At 43.1% G+C, this 12532-nt stretch overlaps 1 protein-coding gene across 1 annotated transcript in view; it reads right to left on the bottom strand.

The window, feature by feature from the left end:
* The window catches only part of LOC139468978 (uncharacterized), a 33011-nt gene that overhangs the window by 3563 nt on the left and 16916 nt on the right, over nt 1–12532 (bottom strand). Inside the window, exons 4-5 of the mRNA XM_071251118.1 lie at nt 5678–5913; nt 473–554 (exon numbers count right to left, since the gene is read on the bottom strand). Of these exons, the coding sequence (XP_071107219.1) occupies nt 473–554; nt 5678–5913 (318 nt within the window). The remainder of the gene's footprint in view (nt 1–472; nt 555–5677; nt 5914–12532) is intronic.

Below are 12532 nucleotides of genomic sequence, written 5' to 3'. Positions count from 1 at the left end.
TTGTAAGAGCCGACTAATGGGATCGGGTGGTCAGGCTCGCTGACTTGCTTGATGCATGTCATCGTATCCCAATTTCGTGGATCGATGCTCATGATGTCTGGTCCAGACTCGATAATTTAAAGACCGCCGTCATATGGCTGCAATATTGCTGAGTGCGGCGTTAAACAACAAACAAACAAACAAACACAGTGAAGATGTAGAGCAGGTGAGGTTGTAGAACCGTATACTGCTGCACAGGTGAGGATGTAGAGCCGTATACTGCTGCACAGGTGAGGATGTAGAGCCGTATACTGCTGCACAGGTGAGGATGTAGAGCCGTATACTGCTGCACAGGTGAGGATGTAGAGCCGTATACTGCTGCACAGGTGAGGTTGTAGAGCCGTATACTGCTGCACAGGTGAGGATGTAAACCAATGCACCAGGACCTACATTACAAGAGTACTCTTCTACCTTTGCTGAGCATATATCTTACCTCTGTCTCCCGCTGACACCAACCACGACTGCACGGCATTGATATCTTCTGTCTGTAGGATCTGGCACAACATCGTCAACACCTGAAAGCGTAGAGGCAGCAAACATTAGGCAAACACATGTAATACAATACAACCTATCAATATTACGATCTTATATTTTTAAGCAAACTTAGATGTTCATGAATATTTGAATAATCTTTTAAACAGAAAAATATGTAATATAATTGGTTACCATAGTGATATCAACAAGGAAATTGTAATCAACCGGAGAGTTATCAGCCTGTCGTCTTTTGCGATTCCATAACCGACAAGCTGACCACAGTTGACATATTTTGTCATTTCTCATACGATTAAGCAGATCACAGATTCACGAAAGTATTCATGAAGCAATTTACATTTTTAAACTGACCCACTGAACAAGAAAACTCGTTTTAGCGCTCTCGGAGATTTATTTAAAGATTAACGACGCCGTGATGATTTTAAGCCCCCGGAATCCCCAACCTGTTTATCTTATTTCCTTCTCGGGAAGCATGGTTGCGTGCTTGTCGAGATTAGACCCGGGTTGTGTCAGACGAAGCAAAGACACATGGACATGACAGCCCAAGGTGATGATGGGGATGAGGCTTCTTGAAAATATCGATGAAGTTGAAGTACGTTAACGTCGGAAATTGTTACCTGTTTAGTTAAACAATCAGCCATGCTATGCTTTATTTATGTTAGGATCAAAGGCGCTATTGCCAGAATTAGTGTTCTCATGATTGACCCATGTACAATTACCTAAAATGGAAACGTGCATTACGTCATGTTTCGGTTGATAATCGAGACTGATTATTCCCTGTCGTTGACGTTTTATATTTACATAAAACCTGTCATTAAGAACATAAAACCTTTCATTAAGAACATAAAACCTGTCATTGAGAACATAAAACATGGCATTAAACATAAAACCTGTCATTCAGAACATAAAGCCTGTCATTAAGGTTAAAGAAACAATTGATAATAAAGTTAAATGAAAATAAATTGTATTAAGATATTATTACGACAACATGTTATTCGTACTCGAAGATGACTTAGGTTGAAATGTTAACACGCAGTAGAAGGCTAATCAAACGACCCCGACACAACATGGTGACCGGTCGCTTGCAGAAATCATATTACCTCTGCCTTCTTTTAGCTTGAATAACTTAACGTATTTTGTTTGTTGTTTATGTTCCAGCTATATGACCGCGGTCTGTACATAATACCGCTTGACCAGACAATTCAGTGATTGACATCGTTAGCACCGATCCACGCAACTGGGATACGATGACATGCATCTACCAAGTCCGCGAGCCTGACCACCCGATCCTTTTAATCGGCTCTTACGACAAACATCGGTTGCTGAAGACCTAAATAAATAAATCGTCACGGGGTGATTTTACCTAGCGTCGATCTTCATCTGTCTTCGTATGACATACCAACGTAATTGAATTTGGCTCGCCTCATTCCTTATTTGTATCAGGTATGCGGATGTCTGTCTTTAGTAAGGTCATGTGACCTTTGACCTTCCTAATATCGATCAACTTGTCTGATAATTCAACTACATCAATACACGTATGATCCAGCTACAAAACCGACACCAACAACGACTGACGACGACGCTACCACAATGCATGAGGTCTGCAGGTCTACAGCCAACCCACAGTCAACACCAAGTACATGACCCTCTGTTTTACTTCCCAACTTCTGACAGGGATATTCGGAGTGTCCAGATTGGGTCAGTGGGTTAGTTTGGTTAGTTTAGTTTTGAACAATATCTCCGTTATATCACGGGGTGTCAGCTTGGTGTGGATGAGGTGAGGTAAAATGGGTTTAACGTCGCGTCCAAGATTATTGCACTTATATAGCGACGTGCATGCACGTGTATGTGTGTGTGTGGCTGCTTGTACTAGTCCGGACTGATGCCGATTTATAGTGCTAGCTCACTGAGATACCATGCCGCAGTGTAACATGAATACCCCACTCAGACACAGTATACTGACTCCGAACCGACCAGTCCTTGTTTTAGCCCTTTAATGCCGGGCGCCAGACAGGGTAACAACAAGTACAATCTTTTAACGTCTTTTTGTATGACGCGGCGGACGCTCTACCACAAGACCACGGAGGCGGTCTGGTGTGGAGGAAAGTGATGTAGGTCTCAGACGTTTACAACTTTGGTGAAACCCACGAGCACGGGTATAGTGCTGACAAACACATAATCGGGGCGAGTGGGGATTCGAACCCACGATCTTAGGTTTCTGGCGTGTCCAAGGGACGCAACTTTGCAGTGAACATAGCGGCACCATGGACGACTGGGCTCCTGTCCCTGTCCAGATGTGTTTGTTTGTTTGTTGTTTAACTCCGTAGTCAGCAATATTCGAACTATATGACGGCGGTCTGTAAATAATCGAGTCTGGACCAGACAATCCAGTGCTGACATCATGAGCATCGATCCAAGCAGTTTGGGATACGATGACATGCATCAACCAAGTCAGTGAGCCTGACCACCCGATCCCGTTAGTCGGCTACCGTTATGACAAGCATGGGTTGCTGAAGACCTATTCTACCCCGGATCGTCACGTGATTTGGGGAAGTTGTCAAGTGAATAGTATTAGACATTGCCTTGGAAATAGCGCATCTTCAGTTTCATTTTAAGACACAATATACATAAGTGCACATTTCTGTAAATAATCGTTCTCTGAGTTGTGTCATTGTACACGATAGCCCAGGATCCTATCGAAGCTTGGCACTAGTATGTAATACGCGAGATTTTCAACACTACAAAAGATGATATTTAATGTTGGGTTGCTAATAGATAGGAATCTTTTTAGAGCCGGTGTTATTTGTATAACGTTTTGACAGATATATATATTTGTTCAGATATAGCATTGAGCTTAAAGCAATTATTTGCCTTAACCCGGTCGTTCAGTGTGTGGAAGGTGTAGTAAGTTTCGAATAGCAAAAGTTTAAAGAAACAAAGTATGTCCTATCTCACGTCAACACCACAGTGATTGAGAGTCGTATATTTCTTCTGCGGAGATAGCACTGCTTAACGTTGCCGTGTGTCACAAGTACTCCTGTCGCCGCGATGACTCCTCACAAGACAGCAACAGTACACACAGCGAGGCCTGTGTCAGAGAAAGGAGCTTAGGCTGCCAGGACATATCCCAATACTGTCATTGAAGGGTTAGGGGTCGGTTCACAAGTTCGATGTCGGTTAAACTTAATTCCTGAAGTGGTTATAAAACTTAATTGTGAAATGTTTACATCCTCAAAGAGATTTTTGAAAGAAAATACCTACAATAATAGCTGAACTTCACCAACACAAATATGGTAGGCTGGGAACTGACACAATATCCTGCTTGTGTTATGTCGTTGTACTCGCGGTAGTGATACAAGTCAGAATAACGATGTGAGGACGGGAGCAGTTATTTACTGACTTGAAAACCAAGAAATGTTTACTTTTACGGATGGAAAACTTCTCCCTCCCTCACACAGATACTGGGAGCACGAGGGACCAGTCGTCTAAGGCGCCGCAATTTAATGCCCTGTGCAGAGTTGCGTCCCTTGGGCACGCCAGAAACTGATGATGGTTCGGATACCGGTTAGTCCCGATTATGTTCCCCGGTTTGTCAGCACCAAACCGTGCTCGTAGGTTTCGTCAAAGTGGTAAACGTCTAAGACCTGCATTACTTCGGGTTTTCCTCCCACAGTAAGCTGACACGCCGCGATATAACTGGAATACTGTTCAAAGAGGCCTTAAATCCAACTCACTCACTCATGCACATACGCATACAAACGTAAAGAATTATTTTTTATATCTGACAACTTTTGAACTTCTCCCTTGGCCTAACAAAAAAAATTCATCGATGAGTCGTAAATACGTTCATCTTAGTATCGAGCGGCGTCGAATATTGACATTTGAATGACTGCGTATTAAATCAGATAGCTACGGATGTCCCGTTGAATGTGCAGATATCTCACACCACTTGGCAACGATGAATAGACTGCAGAGTGCAAACACGCGGACATCAATAAACGTTACGCAGTACATATTTGTGAACACTGCTGGTGTAATCTCCGCGTTATCGCTGTAGATAGGACTTGCCGAAGAATTTTTTTATTTTTTTGTTTGTTGTTTTTACGCCGCACTCAACAATATTCCAGCAATATTCCAGACGCCGGTCTGTAAATAATCGAGTCTGGACTAGACAATCCAGTGATAGACATCATGAGCATCGATCCACGCAATTGGGATACGATGACATGCATCAACCAAGGAAGCGAGCCTGACCGCCCGATCCCGTTAGTCGCCTCTTACGACAAGCATAGTCGTTTCTTTACAGCAAGCATAGGTTGCTAAAGATCTACTCTACCCCGGATCTTCACGGTTCCCTGTCCAGACTAGGACAGCGCGCATCGGCTCAATGATTATTCGTTACTACTCATCTTTCTATAACCTGCAAGAAGGTTTTTCGGCTTGTTCCGGAATGACACGATTTGGTTACGAATGCAAAAACATTTGACTGAACGCTGATATAACGTTACAGAGAGCCTCGGGCCCTCTGTGTCCTTGCACGGTTGATTCAAGTGACCCCATCACCTTATAACCTGCTGCTATTTAATTGAATTATGTATATAAATCTAGCCGTTAATGAGCCTGGCTTTAACGCGGGGCACGAATCTAAATGTCTGGACCCCATCTGGAACAGAGTCCGACACCGGTACCAGATCTTGTAAAGTCGGGACGCGGGTGGTCCAGTCTTCTGAGGCGCCGCAATTTGCTGTGCAGAGATGCGTCCCTTGGGCACGCCAGAAAACCATGATCGTGGGTTCTGACCGAGGCTCGTGTGTTTCACCAAAATGTTAACGTCTTAGACCTACGTCACTATGGGCTTTCATCCTACATTAAGCTGACAAGCCGTGATACAACTGGAATACTGTTCAAAGCGGCGTGAAACCCTTTACTCACTCAAAGTCACACAACGGCTCCAAATAATACAAAGTCCCTCTTAGGCTCCAGATCGCGCAAAATCCGCCTTTAAGGGTAAGGTTTCTTTGACCACGGAATATAAAAAAAGAATCGGTGATTTATCAACGAAATTCTCATTGTAAAGTCTAGGTATAAGTTAAATGGGGGACATTAATCTTTAACCTTATGTTTGTGTGGACATTGTCATGCTTACCATATTTTCAATGTCAGGTTCAGCCGCTATGTGTTGCATGGTCGGAACAAACTGCGGCCTACCCCTCCTAGACGCCCCCCGGGACATGTTGCGTGAGGGGGGTGGGATGAGACGCCCGGTTTCCGCGGAGTATTGGGTGGTTCTCGGCCTCTCCTGGTCTCTCTTCCTCTCCTCGGCAGCGTTCAGTTGTTCTGTGAAAGCCTTCAGCTCATCCCTCCACGCCTCGGTCACCGGCACTGCAGACACAAAACAGGCACATTGTACAGAACGATGTTTGATTGTTAACGCCGCACTCAGCAATGTTCCGGTCTGGATCAGATAAAGAAGTGACTGATGGTATGAGCAACGTGCAACGATGACACGAAACCAATCCAGTCACCGAACCCGATCCATTAGTTCGCATCTTACGACCAGTATAGGTTGCTGGGGACAATTTCTAACCCGGAACCCCCACTGGGATCAAACAAGGCACAGCCATATATAAGAGATTGTAAAGACTTGAAACTTTATGACAATATATTTCTTTTTGAACGACATTGCAGTGAATCTTCCTTCCCGTAAATCTTTTGCCATCCATGTATTCCAGTAATTTCTAAATTGTGCAAACAGTCATAGCGACCTGCCTGTTATGGTGGGGTGGGGGGGGGGGGGGGTGGGGGGGGGTGCTTGTACTACTCCGGACTGCTGGTGCCAGCCCACTGAGATACCATGCCGCAGTTTAACATGAATACCCCACTCAGACACAGTATACTGACTCCGAGCCGACCAGTCCTTGTTTTAGCCCCTTAATGCCGAGCGCCAGACAGGGTAACAACAAGTACCATCTTTTAACGTCTTTTGGTATGACGCGGCCTGGGATCGAACCTCGGACCTTCCGCTCTCCGGGCGGGCGCTCTACCACTAGACCACGGAGGCGGTCTGCCTGTTATGGAAACGAGCATTTACCATTCCGGGGATGAGGGAGAGGCTGGAGAGTCAGTGGGTACCCGGTGGGATGAGATGGTAATATTGTAAACCGTTTAACGCTTCATAAGGCAGCATAGGTTGTATACTGCCTCAGATCCATAATATTATTCATTACACCGTGTTATCTAAATTAGTTACATTGACAAAACAATAATCATTTTTGGATCAAGAGATTTCGACAAGTAAAAATAAAAGGTTGTTTTGAACCCTCTACCCTGCAATGTTGTGCGTCGTAACCCGGAAGCGCAAGGCTTTTTACACCCTTCTCTGTCTAGAATATGTTTGTGCAATATACCCCTTCGTCAGTCGCACGCATCTACCGGACCACCTGATTCCATGTTCAGGTGTAACACAGACGCTCAGGTGTCAACCACAGGTATAGAGGACAGGTACACTATTGTCTCTAATAAATACTTGGTGTTTTATCTTACAGACTTCTATGTAGGGCATTTACTCGTCACGCCGAAGGCTCCTTTCCGATTCCCCTCATAGGTATGGATATATAAAGCCTATGTCTGATGTCCCTCGCCGTGATATTGCCCGAATATAAGCGGCGTAAAACTTTCTACAGATTTCTAGTTCTATAGATATTTTTTTAATGAAAATTAATATCTCTTTCGTATGTGCAAATGATACTACATATAAGGAAATTCGAAAATGACACTAGTTTTGTTGTGATTATGCCAATTATTGTTAGAATAAATGCTTACCTGCAAAGCAAGAGCTAAGCACTGCGATCTAACTACGATTTGCGCAGTCTTCTGTTTAGTGCAACATTGGTTGTTTGTTTGCTTGTTTATTTGCTTGTTTGTTTGGTTGGTTCTTTGGTTGGAGTGAGTGAGTGAGTGAGTGATTTGTGAACGCTTCTTGAAATATTCCAACATCACTGCGCGGAACGCCACAAATAGGCATCACACATTGTACCTATGTCGGTAATCGAACCCTGGCCTTGTGTCGAGCGCACGCTTTAACCACTAGGTTACCCTACGATCCAGTAGTGGTTTTATTACAAGGAAATACACGAAGATACGTTCGATCTACTATCATAAGTAAAGTACGAATGAGGGAGTTTCGAACGGTAATTCAGTTTTGACATGACGTGTAACCTTAGAGGCGGTAGGGTAGCCTAGTAGTTAAAGCGCTCGTTTGTCACACCGAAGTCACGGGTTCTATTCCCCGCATTGATAAAATGTGTGAAGCACATTTCTGGTGTCCCCCACCATGATATTGCTGGAAAATTGATAGATGCGGCGTAAAACAAAATCCCAAAGTAAGGCAGATGTAAGACGGGTACCACTTTACTGAAGCCCACGAGCGGGTATGGTGCTGACAAACCAATTATCCCAATCCATCCGAACCTTGGAATTAGCGGTGTGGTTATTAGATGTAATAGTGAGTGAGTATGGTTTTACGCCGCTTTTAGCAGTATTCCAGCAATATCACGGCGGGGGACACCAGAAATGGGCTTCACACATTGTACCCATGTCGGGAATCGAACCCGGGTCTTCAGCGTGACGAGCGAACGCTTTAACCACTAGGCTACCCGACCGCCCCTATTAGATGTAATACGGTAACAATTACATACTTCACCCCTATGAAACCAGAGCTATCAGACCACAGCTAAGACCCACGTATGTCCTCAGACACATGATGATCCGTGTCACAAAGGTTTTGTTGACCCATGTTGGCCTGCCTGTTTACGTTGATGACAAAACCTACTCGAGCTGGTATCAATGACACCGAGGGCTGACATGTAGGGGAACAGTATAGGCTATGTATACAGGTTCAATCAGGTTTATCATGATTCGAAGGGTATAATATAGCGCGTTTCAGTTGTTTCTTTATTGACGTACATGGGGATATGACATACGGGAAACAGTTATTGAAATTGATCAGTTACCTCACCTCACCTCACCTCACCTTCCCAACTGGATATTGTAGTTTCAACTTGATATGAATGGTCGATGTTATATGATTTTACGTTGATTTAGCACGTAGGGGTTTGGGAGAGGTTGGGAAGGTGGCGGGTTGACATTGCCCAAGGTAGGTAACTCATTAAGTAACATTTAAATTGAAAAGGAGCCCAAGTGACAAGGGAGAGTCAGAACCTGAGGAAAATCTAGACTTGATCCATTTCGGGCCTTTGCATTACAGAACCGGCTGAACGGAAGGGAATATAATATGGTTCAGGGGGACTGTGAGGCAGGCTAAGAATGGACGAGAGAACGCTTTATCCTAGACTATCATCTAGTCTCTGAAATGAACATATCGTACAGAAAAAACAGTTGTTCAGTTATCTTAATAAAAATAGGGAGCCCAGTGACTCTCTCCATTTCATGATACTGCAGTAATCTAGACTTGCCAAACATTATAGACTTGCATGGGCTGTATTTGATAAATATTTGTATCAGGGTCTTTAAGACAGACTAGCTTTATCCATTAGGCTGCCACAACAACTAGTTTGGTTTCTGATCGAGGGCGTGGCAGGGTGTACGCATCACACATACTTTCTCGTTTGGGACGGTGGATGTCATGTTGCAATTTGTGTCTTCGCGCTGGGCAAAATAAACTTTTCTTTAAATAATCTCTTATCTGGTGTTTCACTTGTATGATGTTTCTAATTATTCAATATATTTTCTTATACTTCAAAAAGTATTTGTTTGTGAGTGAGAATTGCAATGTGACGAATGGCTTGTAACCACGCCCCGGCTACCGTATTTCCTCTATTAGAAGCTGTGGTTTCAATTAATTTCGGGCAAGCCGTTCACCTTGCGTCTATTCTGGTAAAAGCTGACATAGTGTTAAAGGGTACATCTGCACGACACTATCATTGTTATTCACCAACATATGACAATATAAATACGATAGGGGTCATTACATTCATCAAGTGATGGGCCCAGCCTCTGTTGTTTGGACAGGGATTATGATCCGGCGTCAATTAGAGACCGGCGTGTAATGGGAGCCGGTGTTTAATAGAGGACATACGGTAATCAAAAACTAAGGTTACTCCATCAATTGTACACGAGAAGCATATCCTAATCTATTTCATAAAAAAGTGAATGATTATGAATGCTAACACCAAGTAATTGATCCGTTTAGAGCGAAAACTTGTTCAGCGAATCAGCCAATCTAGCTCCAGCACCCCAGGGAGAGGACGCTGCTGGGGTATGAATAATTCAGGAATATCCTGTTATCTTTGGAGCTGTCAAATAATTTGTTGTTTTCTTCTTCTTTTATTGATTTTCCGCCTCATCAAAATTTCATCAAATGCATTTGTTAGAATTAAATTGTGTTTTGTGAACATCTCGCGTGTCAACAGTCGTGTAATTTACAAACATCAAAGGAAAAGCGTTTATAAATACACATGTACATATTTAACAATAGGTAGTTTTTGTTTGACGTACTTGTGTATTTAATGAAAGGGCGAAACAAAATTACAACGACTGTATAGCACTATGTTTGATGTGGCCTAAACAAAGCACACCCTGTGAAATTTAGATCAGCGGAACCTGGTTATAGCGCACACTCCCCCTTTACCTCTTATCTTGACATGTCGTACAAGACGATGTAACCTGCAGATTCCTCATGGACATTATGCTTTCATATACGTAATGATAAAGGTACGTTTAACTGTGTACAGTGTCCAATCTCATTTTGCTAGCAATAAAGTGAGTAGTGAGTATTGTTTTACGCCGCTTTTAGCAATATTCCAGCAATATCACGGCGGGGGACACCAGAAATGGGCTTCACACATTGTACCCATGTTGGGAATCGAACCCGGGTCTTCGGCGTGACTAGCGGACGCTTTAACCACCGACCGCTAGCAATAAAGGCGTACAATAAGGAATATATTCACCCGACAGGGCTTCGTGTTTACTTTTAGTTTTTAAAAGAAAAAACATGTTATTAACGCTTCATGTGTTGTATTACACTACACACACACAGTTAAAACATGATAAAATACAACATTTGGTATGAGACACGATCAACCTTTAAAAGCTAAAAATGAAGATTATGAATAAAGAATATCCACAAAAAATATTCATACCTGACAATTAGTCATACAAAATAATATTTTAAAAAACATAAATGAGGCTTTCGGTGCACCAGCAGGGGATATTAGTACGGCGAAGTTTATGTAACTGTTCATATTACCAACTGGTCAACTGGCGGCAGCTGTCGAAAATAAGATTCAAGGACAAGTGTATATCACCTCCTTCTATGTGTTAACTAGAGTATATACCCGCCTTGTTGTACCCCCGGTCTATACACCGCAACTCCATAAAATACAACCTCTCTGTCACCCTACGCTTATCATGTTGTCCCGTATTATGCCCTGGTTGTCAGAGCGTATGGCTTCTCTATACACTAGTCCCCTGCCATTCATCGGCGTGTCAGCAGAGTAGGGAGAATAACCACCACATAACATACATCAGGATTCACTGCAAGGCAATGCACTAGCCAACCATTAATAATACGTAGGTCGAAACACGGCCGCCGCGTTTGAACAAGGTCGACATGTCGCTCCGCTGATTAAGTCTGAATGCTTTGGTTCCAATAGAGTACTTGGGAGTAGTTTATGGGGCGTTTCACAATCAATATATTTTATTTGCGTGAAGAGGAACTATTCATAAATAGTGGACTGTCTTTGTGCTTGTGTGTGTGTTGCGAGCAGTGCCGACAAGACGTTAACGCTGTAACTTTAACACGTAGGTGAACAGTAAAGACGGCCTTTTTTTTCGGATGACAAATCCACACTGTTCTTAGTGAGTTGAAGTTGAAGGTCACTGACACGCTCTAGAACTAGTGAGTGAGTGAGTGAGTTGGGTTTAACGCCTCTTTTAACAGTATACCAGTTATATCGCGGCGTGTCAGCTTAATGTGGGAGGAAAGCCCGAAGTGATGCAGGTCTCAGACGGTGAAACCCACGAGCACGGGTATGGTGCTGACAAACCTAGAAACATAATCGGGGCGAACCGGGATTCGAAACCCACAATTATAGGTTTCTGGCATGCCCAAGGGACGCAACTCTGCACAGCGAATCGCGGCGCCTAAGACGACTGGGCCACCCGTACCCCCTCTGGAACTACGTGTGTATATCTATATGCATATACATGTACGATCGTATCTAAATTGATGTTACTGACAAGTCGCCATTAGCGTTCTAGCAATTTGATTCGACAAAGTAGACACAATTTATGGATAACAACTTTTTTTAAATTAGATAAAGAAGTTGTTATCCATAAATTGTGTCTACTTTGTCATCCGCCAACTTGTAAGTAATGCATATCAAACAATTCAGTTTGATTTGGGTCATGTTGTACGTGAATTATGCAACAACAAGGCTGAAGGCATTTGTATGTATATCAGTAATGCAAAGGAAGTGATCACGTTCCTGAGGCAAGGGAGTTAACTGATTATAAAATCCACTGGACTTTTATAGTAAGCTTACTCCCTTGCCTAGAGAAGATGGGAAGTGATAGGATGGGGGCCTTTTTTGCCACTAGAAATGGCAGATTTTTATGTTGCGATAAACTTTGAAATATTGGTTTGAACATCACCAAATGGGTCATATCTAGTCTTTTTTTCTTCCTTACACTTGCAATATGTGAACTCCTGACATGATCAGTTACGTAAATATGGCTAATATTAGTAAAAGGTAGATTTTTCTAACTCCAAAGAGACCGCCTCCGTCGTCTACTGATAGACGTCGACCAACAGCGTTTCTTAGTGTTTTCAGCCAACACCTAGCTGACACGCCGTGATATAACTGAAAAATACTGTTCAAAGCCGAGTTAAAACTAACTCTGTGGTTATTTCTATCCCGCCATTTACTGTCCATTAGACAAAATTCCTTGTCTAGTACAGAACGCTACATGAGCTCTACTA

Source organism: Haliotis cracherodii, unplaced genomic scaffold (assembly GCF_022045235.1).
Source record: "Haliotis cracherodii isolate W230 unplaced genomic scaffold, xgHalCrac1.p SCAF_2, whole genome shotgun sequence".
Classification (NCBI taxonomy): Eukaryota; Metazoa; Mollusca; class Gastropoda; order Lepetellida; family Haliotidae; genus Haliotis; species Haliotis cracherodii.
The sequence above is the reverse complement of the archived record's forward strand: the minus strand, read 5'-3'. Positions and strand labels throughout refer to the sequence as shown.